The sequence below is a fragment of the Oryctolagus cuniculus genome, chromosome 7 (genome assembly GCF_964237555.1).
Source record: "Oryctolagus cuniculus chromosome 7, mOryCun1.1, whole genome shotgun sequence".
Lineage (NCBI taxonomy): Eukaryota > Metazoa > Chordata > Mammalia > Lagomorpha > Leporidae > Oryctolagus > Oryctolagus cuniculus.
Window position 1 is genome coordinate 150,681,612 of NC_091438.1, and position 19,194 is coordinate 150,700,805.

Genomic DNA, 19,194 nt, shown 5'->3' on the forward strand with positions numbered 1-19,194 from the left:
AGGAAAGTTGGGATCTGTGACTTCTTTGTGTTTCACGGTAAACAGAGAACTCAGAAGGGTGGAGCCACTGCATCCTCGCTAAGGCAGCTTTGGGGGAGAAGCATGCAGTGGGGTTGGGTAGTGTGATCTTGCTAAAGACAACCTTTGGGGCAAGCAAGCATTTTGCACCCCCTTAGTGGGACTCTCTTTTTTCATTCCCTGGGAACAAGCTAACTGCCCGATAGCCCATCTGACTGTCACACAATCCCACCTGCCCTGGATGGCAGGTGTCAGTGGGGGTGTTCCCAGCTGGCCTTAGTGCAGGTTCTTCCCTCCACACGTGAAAGAATTCAAAGATAGAAGCTAAAGATTTACAGGAGACCAGGGTTTACCTGGAGCAAAGCAGAAATACAAGCTCAAGAATCGAGTTGTGCTTGAACAGCCAAAAATGCAGAACAGTCTCAAATACAACATAACAACAACAAAATCCCTCTCCAAGGAAAAACCTCCAACAGTGGAAATGCCCCCCAGAGGAACAAGACTCTGACCAAGAAAAAAAGCTTTGATTAAGAATCAGGCCCCCCAGGCGCTGTAGTGTAGCAGGTAAAGCTGCCACCTGTGACACTGGCATCCCATATGGGGACCAATTCAAGTCCCAGCTGCTCCATTTTCCATCCAGCTCCCTGCTAATGTGCCTGGGAAATCCACAGAAGATGCCCTAAGTGCTTGGACCCCTGTACTCACATGGGAGACCCAGAGAGGCCCCTGGCTCCCAGTTTTGGCCTGGCCCAGTCTGGCCATTGCAACCATTTGGGAAATGAACCAGTGAATGGAAGACCTCTCTCTGTCTTTCCCTTTCTCTCTCTCTCTCTCTCTCTCTAACTTTCAAATAAATAAAAATAAATCTTAAAAAAAAAGAGGAATTGGGGGTGATGACTGAAGTGGAGCCCAGTTGAATATTCAACAGGGGGAAGAGATGGGGCTGGACACTACCCATTTCCATTAGCAAGTACTGGAAGTGTCATGGTGTCAGGGGCATGATAGGCTTGGGCATGTCCTCCATGGCAATTTTATTAGAGTGACCTTATAATGATCTGAAGATCACGGTGGGGGAGGGGACACCTCCTGCAGTCATGTTGCCTACCTTCAGCCTGCGCGGGTTGCAGGGTCTCAACGTTGTGGAATTTGCATTTTCCCTGAAAGGGCAGGGGCTTGCTGGTGCATGGAAGTTGGCCCCGCACCATGCACAGAGAGGGACTTGACATGCAGGCCGGGTCAGGCCATCCTATGGGCAGCTGCAGCTGTCCCACAGTGGACCTACTGTGGCCTTGGAAAACATGAGTCCCCTGGAGCTGTCAATTGCCGACCTCTGCGGTCACCAAGGAGCTGTCCATGGTGGTTCAGCTGGAGCTGCGGGTTGCAGCTGGGTTGAAACTCAGACGAGCTGTCAGTCACCTCAACTAGGAGCGCAAGGCAGATGGCCCCGTCCCCTTCCAGGCTGGCCCAGGTCCCTCTGACCTGCTGGGCACCTCGAAAGGATCGGAATCAACATAGAGTTGCCTGTGACAAGGCCTGATCTGGTAAGCAAAGCCAGGAGGCGCACCCGCCCGCCAGCGAGGACTGTTCACAGCCGCCTCAGAACCACAGCCCTGCGCAAAGACTGTTTGCCAAGGAAGCAGAGATCCCTGTGCCCGTCATCCACACCTTGTCCGCACCCACACAGTTCCCTACAGAGCTTACGGGGGCTTCTCTGCTTTCCAGAGATGGACAGGTAACAGGACAGCTCCTAGAATTCTAAAGCATGCCCAGAAATGTCCCCAGGAGGGCTCGCCGTGGCTGTGTCAGGATCCACTCTCATGCATGTTCTTGTCTGTTTTTTCTTAATCAATGGGAAAGCCTGGTTCTTCAACAGCAATGGCTGTAAGGTGTTTTTTGCTCTCTCTATTTTTTTTTCCTATGTATTTTGAATCTGCTGAGTTCTTCATGACAAATAGGGTGAGCAGGAGGAAGCGAAAAAGTTGGATTCAAACTATTTCCTTACGGAATTTCCACCGAGATAGGGAAAGAAAAAGTATAAAGTTAATGATTTCACAATTCCCAGGAGCTCTGTGGCAACCTGGCGCCAGGAATCTCCCCCTCTGGAAACGAAACTCTGGGTTTTCCTGGCTGAGAATTGCTCAGGGTGGGAACCGGTTCTGCCCTTCGTACCCCACCCTCAGGCCTCAGCCAAAATCTCAAAGATCTGCCCGGCAGGCATTGGAACTGCTCTGCCTACTGCAGGAGCCAGGAAAAACCCCCAGGGGAAAAAACGGCACAGAACCTTGTAACGACTGTTTTGGAAAATGTTTCTGCAAACATCGGTTAGTCAAGCCAAGTGTACAAGCATCCAGTGTACAAAAGGAAGGGAATTTTGCTGTTAAATTCAAGTTGGCATAGAGGGTTGTGGCTTTACCCCAGTTCTAGAGAAAGTCGGAACATGTAAGAGCTAGCCCCGAAATTCATTTGAGATTGAATAAGGGGGGAGGTAGGGCAAAAGGCTCCTGAAAACCAAGCTGTTAGGGGAACTAGCTTACCTGAAAGTGTGGTCCACAGCCTTCCTAAGGCTGCCTGGCACACAGGTGGAAAGCATAGCACTATGAACAGAGAATCTCGTCCCATCTTGTCAGAACAACAATTCAGTTTCAATTGTCTTTGTATAAACTGGCAAGTTCATATAGCAGTCTCATGACTAAAATTCCAAAATGAAAACTGAATGTAGGCCAGTGCCACGGCTCACTAGGCTAATCCTCCGCCTTGCGGCACCGGCACACCGGGTTCTAGTCTCGGTGGGGGCTCCGGATTCTGTCCTGGTTGCTCCTCTTCCAGGCCAGCTCTCTGCTGTGGCCCGGGAGTGCAGTGGAGGAAGGCCCAAGTGCTTGGGCCCTGCACCCCATGGGAGACCAGGAGAAGCACCTGGCTCCTGCCATTGGATCAGCGTGGTGCACCAGCCACAGCGCGCCGGCCGCGGCGGCCATTGGAGGGTGAATCAATGGCAAAGGAAGACCTTTCTCTCTGTCTCTCTCACTGTCCACTCTGCCTGTCAAAAACACACACACACACACACACACACAAAACAAAACAAAAAACAAAAACAAAAACAAAAACAAACTGAATGCTGCCCCCGCCGTCTCCACAGGTGCATGTGCACCTGCTGCACCTGTCTGCCTGTAAACACCTCTTCCAGAATTCTATTCAAATTGGTTTACTCCATAAATGGCTGCCCACATAAATTAAAACAGCTAAGATTATGGTAATTTAGGCAAATGCCTTTTACTTCAAGTAATTTCATTAAACTTTTTTTTTTTTTGACAGGCAGAGTGGATAGTGAGAGAGAGAGACAGAGAGAAAGGTCTTCCTTTTGGCGTTGGTTCACCCTCCTATGGCCGCCACGGCTGGCACGCTGCGGCTGGCGCACCGCACTGATCCGAAGGCAGGAGCCAGGTGCTTCTCCTGAAAGGCAGAGTTACGGAGAGGTAGAGGCAGAGGCAGAGAGGTCTTCCATCTGCTGGTTCACTCTCCAGATGGCCGCAATGGCTGGAGCTGCGTCGATCCAAAGCCAGGAGCCTGGAGCTTCCCCGGGTCTCATGCAGGTACAGGAGCCCAAGCACTTGGTCCACCTTCCACTACTTTCCCAGGCTGTAGCAGAGAGCTGAATCAAAGTGGAGCAGCCGGGAATCGAACCAGGGCCCATATGGGATGCTGGCGCCATAGGCAGTGGCTTTACCCGCTACACCACAGCACCAGCCCCAAGGTTTTGATGTTAATTCGGAATTTTGTTTTTAAATTTTTCAACCATGTCTGGACTGCAGCTTTTCCTGTTTTACAGTTCCCATTGAAATGGTGAGTTTCTTCCTTCACGTCTCAGTCACTCTCTGTAAGCTTTTTCTCTCCCCACTTCTAAAATCCTCAATGCAGAGGACCTGATGCAAAAATGTTTGTCCTAGAGGCCTGGGAGAATCCGTTCTCCAAACTTGGCTTTCCTCGGTGGATGTGGACGGTCCCGTGTGGGTCCCGTGTGGGTCCCGTGTGGGTCCCCCGTGTTCACCTTCCCAGGGCGTGCGCCCTCCTGCTGCAGGTCCTGTGTGTGCACTTGCATTCTGCTGGGTAGGATGCGCACGCGCAGCCCTGCCGAGATGCCCGCAGGTGCAATTGCAGTCCAGCGCCCCCACCAGGGCTGCCCACCAGCTAGGCCCTGGGCTGCCCACCAGGAGAAGTAACCACACCACAGGAGGCGTTCCCTTGCCTTTAGGCACCTGGCCCAGGAAACACGGATAATTTCTTATGTTGCTGAGATAGTCTAGGTTTTCTACTACTTGATAAAATGGAACTTTAAAAGATAATTTTTCCCCCATTTGCTTTTGAAGCATTGGAACCATCATTCTGGTTGCATGTGTGACTGTTATTTCATGAAGATCGGCAGGTTTGGAACCTTTTTTTTTTTTTTTTTTTTTTGGACAGGCAGAGTGGACAGTGAGAGAGAGCGAAGGCAGGAGCCAGGTGCTTCTCCTGGTCTCCCATGGGGTGCAGGGCCCAAGCACCTGGGCCATCCTCCACTGCACTCCCTGGCCACAGCAGAGGGCTGGCCTGGAAGAGGGGCAACCGGGACAGAATCCGGCGCCCCGACCGGGACTAGAACCCGGTGTGCCGGCGCTGCAAGGCGGAGGATTAGCCTAGTGAGCTGCGGTTCCGGCTGGGTTTGGAACCTTTTGACACTTGTGTCAATCTTCTAAATTACACCATTGGCTTGGGACCTGGGACTGTATGGGAAAAACTGTCAAATAATGAAGTGGTGCTGAATGGTGCCGAGTCTTTGAGTTGCATTGAAGGGGATAGGTTACAGGTTTTGAAGTGAATGCTCCAAAGACTGAAATGTCTAAGAAGTCTAATGGTCCTGGTGCGACACTCAGTTACAGCTGTGATCTTCAAATGCCGTAGACAACGAAAATCACTGCACTTCTTGTCCACTCGAACTCTCTTCAAAATTTTCACCACAGCTATTCTAAGGTTTTTGTCTTCCACAGTATTTTATTCATGGGAAAGACTCTAACAATCATTTTTTTTAATTCTCTAAAATTTTTTTTTATTTTCATTTTATTTGAAAGGCAGAGATAGAGAGAGAATCTTCCATCTGCTGGTTCATTCCGAAAATGCTCGCACAGCTGGGGCTGGGCCAGACCAAACCCAGGAGCCTGGAACTGCACCCAGGTCTCCCACGTGGGTGGCAGGGAGTGAGTACATGAGCTGTCACCTGCTGCTTCCCAGGGCACATTAGCAGGCAGCTGAATCAGAGGTGGAGGAGCCGAGCCTTAAAGCAGGCTCTCCGATATGGAACTATCCCCACTAAAAACAGGAAACAGGAAAGTTATGTCATGACGCATACCATCTAACAGGAAACAGGAAAGTTATGTCATGACGCATACCATCTAGAATGGAATGGCCAGGATAGATAAACAGGAAAACGAATGAAGCATGTTGAACATGTACATTTAGGTAAGGGAAGATGGTAGCAATATAAGGCAGGAATAAGAAACGTCTCACTAAAATACTCTCAAGTTTCAGTACTTAGGAAGAAACAATCATTGACATGGAATAGCTATATTAGAATGACTCTGGGTGGAGCTGGTGCTGTGGTACAGCTGGTTAAGCCGCCGTCTGCAGTTCAGCATCCCATATGGGTGCTCCTCTTCTGATCCAGCTCCCTGCTAATGCACCTGGGAGAGCAGTAGAAGATGGCCCAAGTGTTTGGGCCCTGCACCCACGTGGGAGACCTGGAAGAAGCTCCTGGCTCCTGACTTTGGCCTGGCACAGCCCTGGCCATTGCAGCCAGTTGGGGAATGAACCAGCAAATAGAAGAGTGTTTTTCTGTCTCTCCCCCTTTCTATAACTCTGACTCTCAAATAAACAAACAAATCTTTAAAAAAAAAAAAAAACAGACTCAGGAGCTCCCTGCCAGCGCTCATCCAGTTAGCATAAAAAAGACAAAAAGACTCTGCCACTTTGGAGACTCTGTGACCGGGATTGTGACTGGTAGTATTATTATTTTGATTATCATATTTATGGGATGCAATGGGAGATTTCAATCAATGATCATGGCCTGTACTGATCCAACGATGGAAATTAGCATTTCCTTCTCCTCTTTTCTATTTATTCGTGGAGCAAAAAATAGGTTATTATGAACTACTTTCATACCACTGTGCTGTAGAGACAGAAATGACTCCTGCTAACTGTGCAGGAAGCCGTTCCCAACGGCTTCAGTGGCCGTGTGCAAAGAGCAAATTCATGTGCTCATGATCAACCACCCTGTCACATGGCTGATGTCACCATGTCCTTCCTCCCCTCCCACTGCAGGTGTCCGTCACTGCCAGCCAGCACCATGGCTCGTGTCTGGCTCGTGTATGACAAATGTCAGCTTCCCTCGAGAGGAGGAACCTGGGCAGACGAGCAGGATGTGTCCTAGACGTAGTTCAAGGTCATTTAGTCAAGAAATTCAGAGGGTCAGACCCTCAGAGCATGGTCTGAAATGGAAACCAAGGGACCCAGGTGGCACACCCCTTGGTCTGAGAAGTCGTCCGCGGGGGCAGGGGCCTCGGCCACCGGGTGTAAGGACGGTCTGGCCCCAGGAAGCTCTGGGCGTGGGCGCTTTGAGAGGAGTTTGTGCTCTGAAGAAGCGATTTGGGTATCAGCACGTGAAATGTCAATACATTGAGGGTAACGACCCAGCTGCTGCTGTTCTGGACAATTCCGGAACCAGGCAGTCTCCTCCACGTAAAAGGAAGGTGTCCCAGTGAGCTGAGCAGGTGGGGCAGGGCCTTCTAGGCAGAAGAGGCTTGACGGACAGAAATCGCGAATGAGAATGACTTCTGGCATGCGAGGGCTGGCAGAGAGAGGGCGTCCGCATCGTGACAGTCAGGCAAACCCAGTACCTTTGAAGCACCTGCCGTGAATCTCCAGGTTTTTGGAAAACCGGTCCACTCAGGGTTCCAACTGATGACCTGGCATCTAACGGAGGGACTTGAATTGGGCTTGGCCCCATCTATTGGTGCACAGAACAGGGGTTCCCTTCAGAAGAGGAGCTGCCTGTATATTTCAGAAGAGGAGAAGCTAGGTCTTTAGGAAAAGCTACCCATTGTCTTAGTGTCTTACTTCCCCCCCTCCTTTTTTTTTTTTTTTTTTTTTGAAGGAAAAATTATTTAGGATTCTTTTTTTTTAAGAGAAATTTACCACTACTTAAAGACAGATTGCCCTCCATGTAACAGCTATGTACAAAAAAGTTATAAAATTGTCCTTGGTTTTATGATCATAAATGAAAAACATTAAAATTCTCCAATCAAACAAGGTATGCAAGGATTTTTATGTTGTTGGGTTTTTTTGTTAAAACAGTGAGAGCGGCCGGCGCCGCGGCTCACTAGGCTAATCCTCCGCCTTGCAGCGCCGGCACACCAGGTTCTAGTCCTGGTCGGGGCGCCGGATTCTGTCCCGGTTGCCCCTCTTCCAGGCCAGCTCTCTGCTGTGGCCCGGGAGTGCAGTGGAGGATGGCCCAGGTGCTTGGGCCCTGCACCCCATGGGAGACCAGGAGAAGCACCTGGCTCCTGCCATCAGATTAGCACGGTGCGCCGGCCACGGCGGCCATTGGAGGGTGAACCAACAGCAAAGGAAGACCTTTCTCTCTGTCTCTCTCTCTCACTGTCCACTCTGCCTGTCAAAAAAAAAAAAAAAACAGTGAGAGCAAAATAACTCACTGGAGTGTGAAGATAAGAGCTGAATGCGCATGCCACTCATGGGGAAAGGGATATTTCCACAGAAACAGGATTTTTTCCCATTCCATCTCCATTTGATGTCAATCAAAACATACGATTGGCTGTTTAGTTTTTGTTTTAGAGGAGAGAGAAAGAAAAGAAAAAATGCAGCATGCCTGTGCACATGCACCTGTTACTTAATCTACAACAAAGGAATGGGGAAGGGACATGGAAGAATAGAGACGACTGCGCTGGAGCAGTCAGGATGGGATGAACCCACTGCAGTTTTCTGGTTGAGCGTGTGTTCTTGGTCTGAAGGACAGAGTTCTGGAGTAAGCAGCGGGTCCCCTTTTCAGTAGACAACACCCATCTGCTGCTGGAACACATCAATCTTCATCCTCCATGTCCAACTGTGCAGGTGTGTCTGGTTCAGTGATTGGCTGCCCGTCAAGTCGGAATCTGCTCTGCCTCATTGACAAACCCTGTTGTTCACAACAGGCTCTCATTAGCTGACTAAGTGGTGTGTGCCTCTTCATCTCAAACTGCACCGCAGAACCATCCTGCCCCGCCACTTGCAACTTAATAAGATCGTTGTTCCCAGTCTTGACTCCTTCCTTGGCTTTTCGTCAGCCATGGCGAGTGCCAGAGTCGCCTCAGCCGCCGCTTCACAAAGAGGTACCAGGTCCGCAGGGGACAAGCGCACAAGCAGCACCAGGAGCGGCAGAAGAAGGAGGCGGCAGAGGTGGACGAGGAGAGGGCGCGTGCACGTCGTGCGCTCCCTCCCCTTGACCCCTTAAATGCAAAAATTCCCATGGCTGACCTGCAGAAACCTTAGCCGGACAAGGTTGGCAGATTCCCCCCTCACTACCCACATCGCATGGCTCCATGGGAGGTCCCATCTCCTGGGGCGTTCCCTGCTGCCCCCACCCAGGCAAGGCCCTCACGGGGTGCTCTTGCTTCCTGGGGATGCCCAGGACAAAGCACCACAGGCCAGGGTCCAGCACGATAGGAGTTTATCTTGTCCCTATCCTCACCACTGTTCCTAGGTCTCCGAGGTCTCTCTCCGTGGCTTCCAGGTGTTGCTCTCCACCCTGCGTCCTCACAGGGCGCCCACTCTGTGCGGCTGTCACTGTTCACGGCCCCTCTGCTTATAAGGGCCCCAGTCCTGTTGGAGCAGGAGCATCCCGATAGCCTCAGTTTGACTGGATGACCTTCTAACGCTCCTGTGTCTAAACACAGTCTCCTGAGCTAATGGGGCTCAAAACTTTACCCCATGAATTTTGGGGGAGCACAGTTCAACCAACAATCCTGGGGAAAGCACTGTCCTGATTACTCTGTCCTTACTTTCATTTTTCTGCTTTAAAATTTCCTGTGAATGGAATCAGATATTATGTGTGTGCTTTGATGCCCGTCTATTTCCATTGACCGTAACAGTGGAATCCATCATGCTGTGTATAGCACTAATAGGATCTTCTCTATACCTTGTATACTAATACGAACTTCTCTATGCTTCCATTAGTGAAAAGGATAAAGTGGTTGCTTTAGTATAAAGTATTAATGCCATAATAACATAAAATATGCATTGCTCTTTTTACCAAGCATTCCATAGTATGCCTATGCTATAAATTGGTTGGCCATTCTCCTTATAATGCACATTGCAACTATTCCTGTTTGGCGATAAAACTGACAATTGGAAACAACCAACATGTCTTCTAAAGGTAAACAGATGCATAAACTAAGGTACATCCAGGTGATGGGAAATTATTGAATCATCTATTATTTTATTGAATAAAACTGCCATGAATTCTTACACACAAAAGATATATCCCACAAAGGAATGCTATCAAAAATATATGAAGCATTTTAAAAACTCAACAAGAAGGAATAAAAGAGCAACCCGATTGAAAACCTGGTGAACTATCTGGATACTTCCCCAATAGAGATAAACAGAAGGCAAACACATGAAAAGATGCTCAATTCACACATCACAGGAGAATATCACACCCGGATCACTACCACCATCACACACCTGTCAGAACGGCTGGTGGCCAAAACACCGACAACACCGCAGGCTGGTGCTGGCGTGGAGCAACAGCAACCCTCAATCACCGTTGGGGCAAACGCCGAGTGGGGCAGCCACTGTGGAGGGAAGCTCGGCAGGCACCTACAGAGCTGAACGCCGGCCCCTTGCCCAACGGCCCAGCCCTTGAGCTCCTTGATATCCCCCACAATGTGCAGACACAAAGCCAGCCCACCATGTGATAGCTGCTGCTTAGATGCTGCGTGCCGACAGAGGGAACACCCCACATGGCCTTCCAGGGGAGTAGACGCGGGAATGACGGCACACCCAGAGGAGGGAGTGTTATTCGGAGATGAAATGAAAGGTGCTCTCATGTCACAACGTGGGAGGAAACGTGAAGGTGTAGTCCCAAGTGAACAAGACTGCAGCTCAGTGGTCTTCTGGGAAAGGCGGGAAAAGCATCACTGGTTGCCTGGGTCCGGGGAGGAAAGAGAGATTAGCAGAGGAACACAGAGTATTTTCAGGGTAGTGACACGGCTGTGGGTAACACTAAGAGTGGAATATGGTCATTATACATTTGCATCAGCCACAGCACGTGACACCCCCAAGAGTGCTCCATAATGCCAACCATGACTTTGTTGGATAGGGCCGTGTCAGCATTGGCTCACTGATGGTAACAGACGCCCCACGCTGGTGCATGATGCTGGTGGTGGTGGAGCGTGTGTACTGTGGGGACGAGCCACATGGGAACTCTGTGTCCTGTCAGCTCATCTGTACTTTGAAGCTCGCTGTGGTTTAAAGTAGAGAGCTTTTCTGGTGCCAGCAGAATGCCCGAGTGCTAAGGCATTCTACTGCCTGTGCCTGGACCTCACAGCAGGGCCTGAGCCACCAGGGCGCTCAGAGGCCAAGCTGCTCTGCCTCTGTGCTAGCTTGGATCCCAGAGCTGGGCTGTCTAACCAAAGGCCAGGAAGCACCCAAGGATGACGCCTCTGAACCCTGACTGAGGCCTGAGATCCACTGGCCAGGAGAGGAGCCAGACTGGGCGCAGGGAAGGAGGCTCCCAGGGACCCTCAGGGGCTGGGGTGGGCTGCTCTGGCTTTGTACTGGGTTCCCCTAAAAGGCCAAAACGCCGGACGCTGGTGGTCTCGCAGTTGTGGGTTCAGAGGCTGAACACTCTTGGGTGGTTCCATCTGAGGGCTGTGAGGGAGGACCTGCAACTGGTCTCTCCATACCTTCTACGGGGTTGATTGGCACTTCCACATGTTCCCTGGCTTGCGGGAGCATGTCCTGATCTCTGCCTTGCCCTGTCCTCCCTGTGTGAGTGACTGTGCCCCATGTTCTCCTTTTGCTGAGGACCCAGTGGTGCTAGACAGGAGTCCACCCCCATGGCCGTATCTTTCTGACATGTGCAATGATGCATCTCCAGAGAAGGTTCTGGAATTCTGAGGTCCTGGGCGTGAGCACTGCAACACTGGAAGTGCAGGCCGGGAAGGGAACACAGTTCAGCCCCTGACACGGGTCTAGCGCTGGAAGTAACTTGCATTCTCAAGAGGAAAGGTGCCTGGATGGCTCCTAGGATAGACTGGGCACTGTTGCAATAACGCCAACCTCCACCATCAGAGGTTTAGCACAACAGAAGTTATTGTCATGCACAAGGCCCCCTGGGGCTCACCCAGTCCCTGACAGCAGTCCTCCAGGGTGACTCGGTGACCAGGGGGCTTCCATCTGCAGGTTCCCCCCTGAGGGGCAGGGACAGGCTGGGGTTGCCCCTTGACTGCCCAGGTTGCAGCCTGGAAGTGACCTTGGCACTGAACTGACACTGAGCCATCTGAGCAGTGAGGGGCCACCATACGAGGAGCTGCAGAGTGCAGGGCACGGGAGGAATGGTCCTGAGCACCTCCGGCACGCGGGCTGTCTCTGGGCTGCCATCGGTGAGTGTTTACCTGACACTGTGGACGCGTCAGGCAGGAAGTTAGAAATGAGCCTACGTGTGTGAGAAGGGCCTAAGGAAACTGACACCTACACAGTCCAGCACCTGCCCAGACCCTGACCACCTTCCAGGCGGCCCCACCCCTTCTACCTGGCCTGATGGACACCCTTCCTCTAAGGCGGGCACCCTAGAGAGAAGTCCCTTGGCCACGCAAGCAAGACTTCCCCTGTCTGACAACCTCAGTGGTAATGTTGGGTAGGAAGTCAGAAATGAGCTTGTGTGTGGGTGACAAAGGCCTAAAGAATTGACAGCTACAGTGGCCCACCATTGGCATCTCAAAGTCATCCTGATAACCTTCCAGGTGCAGCCCAGTGTCTGCTCTTCAAACATCCTGCCTGGATCCTGACAGGGTGCCCTGCCCCTTCTACCTGGCCTGATAACCATCCTTCCCCTAAGGCAGGGCGACACCAGCCAGGCTTCCCCTGTCTGATAACTTCAATGGGAAAAACTCAGAAAGGAATTTTTTGTATTTACACCCAACAAGTCCTTTGTTCTGGAGGAGAAGAAGGAGAGGGGGAGAGGAAAGGTGGGAAGGCAAGACCCATCCTCTCAGAGACCCCAGCCGGAGTGTAAGCTAGGTGCTCTCTCGCAGGTCCTGGAGAGGTGCCCATCCGTTCTGACGGATGTCCCTACCCTAATAAACCTTGCTGCTTTGCTTTCCACTGCTCTCTGTCTCCTGCCTGAATCCTTTCTTGCACTAAGTCCCTGAAGGCAGAGGCAAAAGGGAACAATCGATCCAGGAGCCCTGATGGGCCAGGGCCGAACAGCTAGAAAGGGGATGGCCTGCAGGCAGCTGTTCACTGGGAATGTCCAGGACAGACTCTGATTTCCCGGCTTGGAAAGCTGCTGGGATGGGATGGGGTGGGTGGGGGAGAGGGTGGAGGCACGGGGAAGGGGACTCCACTTCCTTAATCCCTTTCCCGGCTGGACTGTGGGGGCCCCAAGGACAGGCCCGGGAATGGTTCTCATCCTCCCAGATGGCACTTAGGACACCCCTCCCCTTGTCTGTGCAGCTGAGCCTGCAACTGTTCCTTGGGAAGTCAGAAATGAGCTTGTGTGTGTGTGTGTGTGTGACAAAGGCCTAAGGAGTTGACATCTAGGTCCAGCATCCGCATCTCAAAGTCACCCCAGAACCTCCCAGGTGCATCCCAGGATCTGCACTTCAAACGCCCTGCCCCTTCTACCCGATAACCATCCTTCCTCTAAGGCTCCTCTCAGGCTTCCCCCTGTCTGATAACTTGGGGGGGGGGGGCTCAGAAAAGAAGTTTTCATATTTACATCCAAAAAGTCCTTTGTTCCAGGAGGAGAAGAGGCCCTTAAAACCCCTGGCCTCAACCGGACTTTGTGCTCAGCCCTCTGCCTCGCTGCTGAGCCGCCCGCCTGGCCTGCTCAGGTGTAATCTCTCCACTCAACCATGTAACCTCGCTCTCCCCCAGTCTGAGCGACTGGGCACTCTCTCTCAGGTTCTGTCTGGAGAGGTGCCCATCCGTTCTTACGGATGTCCCTTCCCTAATAAACCTTGCTATGTTGCTTTCCACTTACTCTCTGCCTCACGCCTGAATTCTTTCTTGCCCGAAGACAAGAACCCCTGCCTTCTCCGTTAACACAACGAGTGCACAGCCGGCCACAAGTGGACCTTGTCACCTTGGGTAGGACAGCAGGGAGGGGACTGCCCGGCAGTCACACCTCTGAGAATTTACTCAGCAAATTCAAAGTCCACGTTCGGTTTTTTGTCTCTCATGGAAGAATATCCAAGTGGACAAGGCAGAGAGAAAAGTAAGACGTATTTAAAAGCAACATTTTTAGAGTCAGAGACCTCCTGGGGGCTCCAAGGGAGGCAAGACCCCAAGGGGCTGGTGCTGCTTGGGTTTTTAAGCACAATTTTGGGGGGGAAAAGCTGTCAGTTAGTATAAGATGGGACAAAGCCATCAAAAGACCTGATCTGTTATCTTATTTACCCGGTCTGTCCTGCTCAAGGTAAATCAGAAGGCTGGAGTTCACTGGAGCTCAGAAGGGGGGAATGACCACTCCCTTGCTATTCTCATGATAAACTTGGGAATTCCTACGGAGTGGGGCAGGTGCTTTTGACCTTGCTAAAGGTAACTTTTGGGGAAACAAGCATTTTGACCCTCATTTTCCACCAGGACCAACCTGACTGCCTATCAACCCGTCTGACCACATAATTGATTCTGGTATCAGCTCAGGGCACATAAATTCTAGTTCTCCACTCCTTCCCGTCACTTGATGCAATTACCCGGGGCCAGGGCAGCCAAATCTTGGACTCCATCAGTTGATCCCACACAGCCCCATCCACTGCCTCACCAGCCCCCAGCACCCTGAAGGGAGCAGCTATTTAAGGGGAGCTGGAGTTCAGAACTAACCACAGAGTCTCTTGGAAGCATCAACTCCAGCATCGTCTGAGAGGTAAAAACCCAAAAGCAAATGCCTGTCAAGGGCATAAGGATCTGCGTATTGGCTGACTCCAAGAGCGACTGTGTTGTGTGTGTGTGTGTGTGTGCGTGTGTGTAGGCAGGTGTGTGTACATCTGTGCACAGTTTACTGTGTACAAGAGGCTGCCCGTGTGCAAGTGTGCTGGGTGAGTCTGTGAGGATCTCAGGCATGAGTTCAAGTGTGTATGAATGTGGCAGTGTATGCACACATGTGTACGGGACTGGAGCGTCTTGCAAAGAGAAGGTTCTGCTTCAGTTCTGGAGATAAATTTGGGAGGATCAGATTTCATGAAGAATTCCCAAGCCTTTAATCCAGTATGGGGACAGGCAAGAAATGCCTAAGGGGAGATACAAGCTTTTAAAAACAAACAAACAAACAAAAGATTATTTACAGAGCTGGTGCTGTGGCATGGAGTTAAGCCCCTAGGCCTGCAATGCCAGTATCCCATATGGGCATTTGTTCAAGTCCAGACTGCTCCACTTCTGATCCAGCTCCCTGCTAACAAGGCTAGGAAAGCAGCAGAGGATGGCCTGATCTTTTTTTTAAAGCTGTATTGAATAGGGCCAGTCATGTGGCGCAGTGGGTTAACGCCCTGGCCTGAAGCACTGGCATCCCATATGGGAGCCAGTTCGAGCCCCAGCTGCTCCACTTCCAATCCAGCTCTCTGCTTCGGCCTGGGAAAGCAGTAGAAGATGGCCCGAGTCCTTGGGCCCCTGCACCAGCATGGGAGACCCAGAGGAAGCTCCTGGCTCCTGGCTTTGTATCAGCACAGGTCCAGCCATTGCAGCCAATAGGGGAGTGAACCAGCAGAGGAAAGACGTTTCTTTCTCTCTCTCTCTCAAGACCTTTCTCTCTCTCTATCTCTCTATCTCTTTCTCTCTTTCTCTCTCTCTCCCTGCCTCTCCTCTCTCTGTGAACTCTGACTTGCAAATAAATTAATATATCTTTAAAAAAAGATTTATTGATTTATTTTGAAAGTCAGAGTTAGAGAGCAAGAGTGACAGAGATCTGCCATCCCCTGGTTCACTCCCCAGATGGCTGCAACAGCCAGTGCTGGGTCAGGCCAAGGCCAGGAGCTCCATTTGGGTCTCCCACATGGATGACAGGGGCCCAAGTACTTGGGCCATCTTCCGCTGTTTTCCCAGGCCACTAGCAAGGAGCTGGACTGGAAGTGGAGCAGCCAGGACTCCAACCATTGCCAGTATGGGATGCCGGCATCTCCAGTGGCGTTGTAACACGCTACATTCCAACCCAAGCCATGGGAGACACAAACTGACTTCATAAGCCTCCCAGTTACTTGGGATAAACCTGGACACATCCATCCAGTAGCTGGCAGCCTCATGAGCAAATCACATGAGGACTCCATGGGTGTGAGGGTCCCAAGAAAGGGAAACCGTTCCACAGAGCTGGAAAAGGTCAGGAGGCGCTCTGTGTGTGTGTGTGTGTGTGTGTACATGCGTGTGCAGCATTGAAGGGTATCCCATGCATCCACTGTGAGGACAGAGGTGGTCACCTTGGACATAGCCTCGGGGGAGGAGCATGTGGGAGCCCTGGGCTTGCCAAGTTAGGCGGGAGAGCTGGGGCCAGGGCAAGGGCTGGGACCACCTGGGAGAGGGGTCCTGGCCAATCGCCTGCTCTTTCCCCTACAGAGCTCTCAACATGAAGGCCCTGTTGCTGTTGACAGCGATCATGGTCATTGGTAAGAGCTGACCTTGGTACTTGAACAGGGGACAGCCTAAAGAGGGCTACATCCTTGGCCCTGGGTTTTCCCGCCCATCACAAGAGTTCTCCCCAGATGGGAGGAGAGAAGATGACTGGGGCAGAGAGAGTATCAGAGATGAGGGAGACAGGGAGCGCCTGGGGCCACACCCCATCACTGGGCCCTGTTCCCCCAGGTTTGCTGCAGGCACACTGCGATTTGATAGACTTCTCAGACATGATCAAGTACACAACGGGGAAGAACGCTCTTCTTAATTACGGTGCCTACGGCTGTCACTGTGGTCTGGGTGGCAAAGGAGAACCCAAGGATGCAACAGATCGGTGAGGCCACCCCAGCCCTCCCTTCCCCCTGCTCCTTTCTGGGCCCAGCAGAGGCCTCACGAACTCAGAGGTCCCAGCACATCCCTGCTGGAAAAGCCGCCAGCACAGGCTCCAGATGATGCCAGACTCACTGGGTCTCTGCACAGGGTCAAAGGGGTGACACAGGGGGCCCAGGGACCCTGGAGCTGTGGGGAGGCACTCACAGGATGTCCTCCTGCTCAGGTGCTGTCTTGCCCATGACTGCTGCTACCGCCGTCTGGAGAAACGTAAATGTGGCACCAAGTTCCTGAGCTACAAATTCAGCATGAGCCGTGGCAAAATCACCTGTGGTGAGTGAGAGCCCCACGACCCCATCGAGTTCCCCCATTCATCCCCTGAGCGCCCACTGGGGGACCACAGCGAGAGAAGCAAAGGGACACTGTCCCTGCCTCTAGAAGCTCAGGTCTGGGTGGGAGTAAGGACAGCGAGGACAGAGGTGGCCAACACTCCAGAAGCAAGGATGCCAAGGATGGACCCAACCGCAGCAGGTGCTCCAGGTCACCCAGAGAGGGGGGCCACCTCGGCTGGGCTGCACCAGCTGTGCAGAGAGCCAGGGAGGGGCACTGCGGGCATGGCAAGGAGAGATCACAACGTGGACAAGAGGACCAGAGGGGGACCAGATGCCATCCTGTGCTGCCCAGGGAGACTCAGCAGGAGGGGGAGTGGGGAGCAGTGACGCTGGGGAGGGAGGAAGGGGCTGAGGCAAGCCAGGCCCCGAGCCCAGGAGGCATCTGGAGTTTGTCCCAGAGCAGCAGGGAGCAGATGCACACAGGAGTGAGGGTCACCTGCACTTCAGGACTGGCCCTGCCTGCAGGGTGGACATGACAGGAAGGGCAGTAGTGAGGGGGCGGGGCATAGAGCAGACAACCGCTGAGAGCAGGTGGGGGTCTGGAGGGAGGAAGGGGTGGAGAATGAAACCAAGATGCACTTGAGGCAGCGCCAGCCCAGAGTGGTGATGGCCTGGGTAGGGGTGGGGTAGGGAGCGCCTGGTCTGTGACTGTGGGGGCACCACGGAGATGAGGGTGGCAGGAGCCAGGGTGGAGTGTGGGGAGGGGCACAGTGCACAGGGGCAGGTGGAGGGGGACTTGCAGCTGGGAGGGGGGCGCGCTGGCCTGGGCCACACTCAGAGGCAGCAGCAGGGAGCTGCAGGGGGTCTGGCGCTCCCCCACTGGGTGGTTCAAGGCCCAGGAAGGAGACAGAGGGGGATGGGCACCCAGAGATGAGGCCAGGTGGGTGAGCAGGTCCGGGTGTCAGTGAGGAGATGACTGATAACACCCACTGGAGAGGGGGGCGGCCATGACGGGGCCAGCAGCGCTGCTCGGACCAAGAGGCAGGCAGGCCCCCGGGGGCACAGGGCGCTCTCCAGGCAGGGTGACGACCAAGGCAGAGGAGAGCCGGCCGCACAGTGGGAGAACGCGAGGACGGGACCGGCAGTGGAGACCCTGAGTGGAGAGCCTGGCGCTGCAGGGAGCAGAGAGCTGGCGCTGCAGGGAGGGTGCTGAGGTCCCGCACAGGGGATCCAGGCTGGGCAGGAGGGCGTGGCCTGCACCCACACCCCGAGTCCTGGAGGGTCAGGAGCTCTCTCTCCACCATGGCCTCTCCCTGCGGGCAGGTCCCAAGCAGCAGGTGCCAACTGACAGTGGCTGGGAATGCGGCCTGGCCGACTGCCGTGTAAGGATTCTGGGGGAGGCAGGGCCGGGCCTGGGGCAGCTTCTCAGCCTCAGCATCTGGGACCCAGGCTTCCCCAGCCCTGGGCTCTGCTGTCCTGGCAGCATCCACGCAGGGCCGCGCAGGCAGCGGCTGCGGCTCCAGCACAGCAGCCCCACCCTCTCGGGCGGCTTTCCCACTGCGCAGCTCTGTGTGTGGAGGCAGGAAGTGACTCCCTCCCAGAAGTCCTCACTGGAGTTCCCTCAGTGGCTCATTGGTCAGCTCCAGTGCCCGGCTGCCGTGCGCCCCCATCGCACGAGGAGCGCACTCTCCAAGGGCAGCCATCCAGTCTCCTGTCAGCCAGAAACACCCGTCAGCCCACCTGGAGAGGAGGGACTGGGTGACGCTGGGAGCTTTGGGAGGATGTGGCGGGGTCTTCTCCCCCGGTTCCTACAGGAGGCCACAGAAGACCAACCATCCCCCATCTGGGGTTTGTTTTCTTGTGATTTCAGCAAATGAGGACTACTGCCAGAGAGGAGTGTGTCAGTGCGATAAGATCGCAGCCTATTGCTTTGCTAGAAACCAGAAAACCTACAGCGTCAGGTACCGGCACTATCCCAACCTCTTGTGCAAGGGAAGCAAGCCCAGCTGCTGAGCCGACCACCTCCTAGTCCGTCTTTCCCGGAGCTAGCCGTCTCCCACCCCGGAGGCAAGGCGGGGGCCGTCCCCTCCCCAGCGCCTCAAGCCGGTGGGCACTCCCAGTGTTCTCTTGTGAATAAAACGTGTCATCAGCAAGCAGTGTGTGTGTGTATGTGTGTGTGTGTGTCCCAAGCACTGCTCTTGGGAGAATAAGACAACACGGTGCAGAGGTTCACATACAGGCCCTGGTGTCCGATGGCCGGGCCCAATCCCACCTAAGCCTTGGCTCGAGACCACATTGGTGCCACCCACGTGGGCTTGGGAATTGCGAGGGGCTGTGAATGCAAAGCACTGGCTTCTGGCCGTGTCCAGGATGCTCTCGCCATGGGTGACTCCGCCATTGCTGTGGCCTGAGTACTGGCTGCCCGTCCTCACGCCGTCTGCATGCCTCTTCCTCCGGGGCTCTTCTGCTCCTCTGTGGGGAAGAGTGGCTGCCGCCAGCCAAATCCTGCGTGTCACCCACTTACCCCTGGCTAGCTTCCTGGGCATTCGACCCATGCAGTCCCGCAGCGTGTGCACTGGTTCAATTTGTGGCTGTGGCTGCCTTGTAATTC

General features: G+C 53.3%; 1 protein-coding gene across 2 annotated transcripts in view; it reads left to right on the forward strand.

Annotated features, from left to right (window-relative positions):
* LOC100344421 (phospholipase A2, membrane associated) overlaps nt 1-18,739 on the forward strand; it is a 43,448-nt gene extending 24,709 nt beyond the window's left edge. Inside the window, exons 1-5 of one of the 2 annotated variants that reach the window (XM_002716053.5) lie at nt 13,932-14,188; nt 15,865-15,914; nt 16,111-16,255; nt 16,478-16,584; nt 18,454-18,739. In XM_002716053.5, the coding sequence (XP_002716099.1) occupies nt 15,875-15,914; nt 16,111-16,255; nt 16,478-16,584; nt 18,454-18,596 (435 nt within the window). In that variant the 5' untranslated portion in view covers nt 13,932-14,188; nt 15,865-15,874 and the 3' untranslated portion in view covers nt 18,597-18,739. Of the gene's footprint in view, nt 1-13,931; nt 14,189-15,864; nt 15,915-16,110; nt 16,256-16,477; nt 16,585-18,453 lie in introns of those variants that run through there. The other variant, XM_051856757.1, reaches the window with a different exon arrangement.
* The last annotated feature ends 455 nt before the right edge of the window (nt 18,740-19,194 follow it).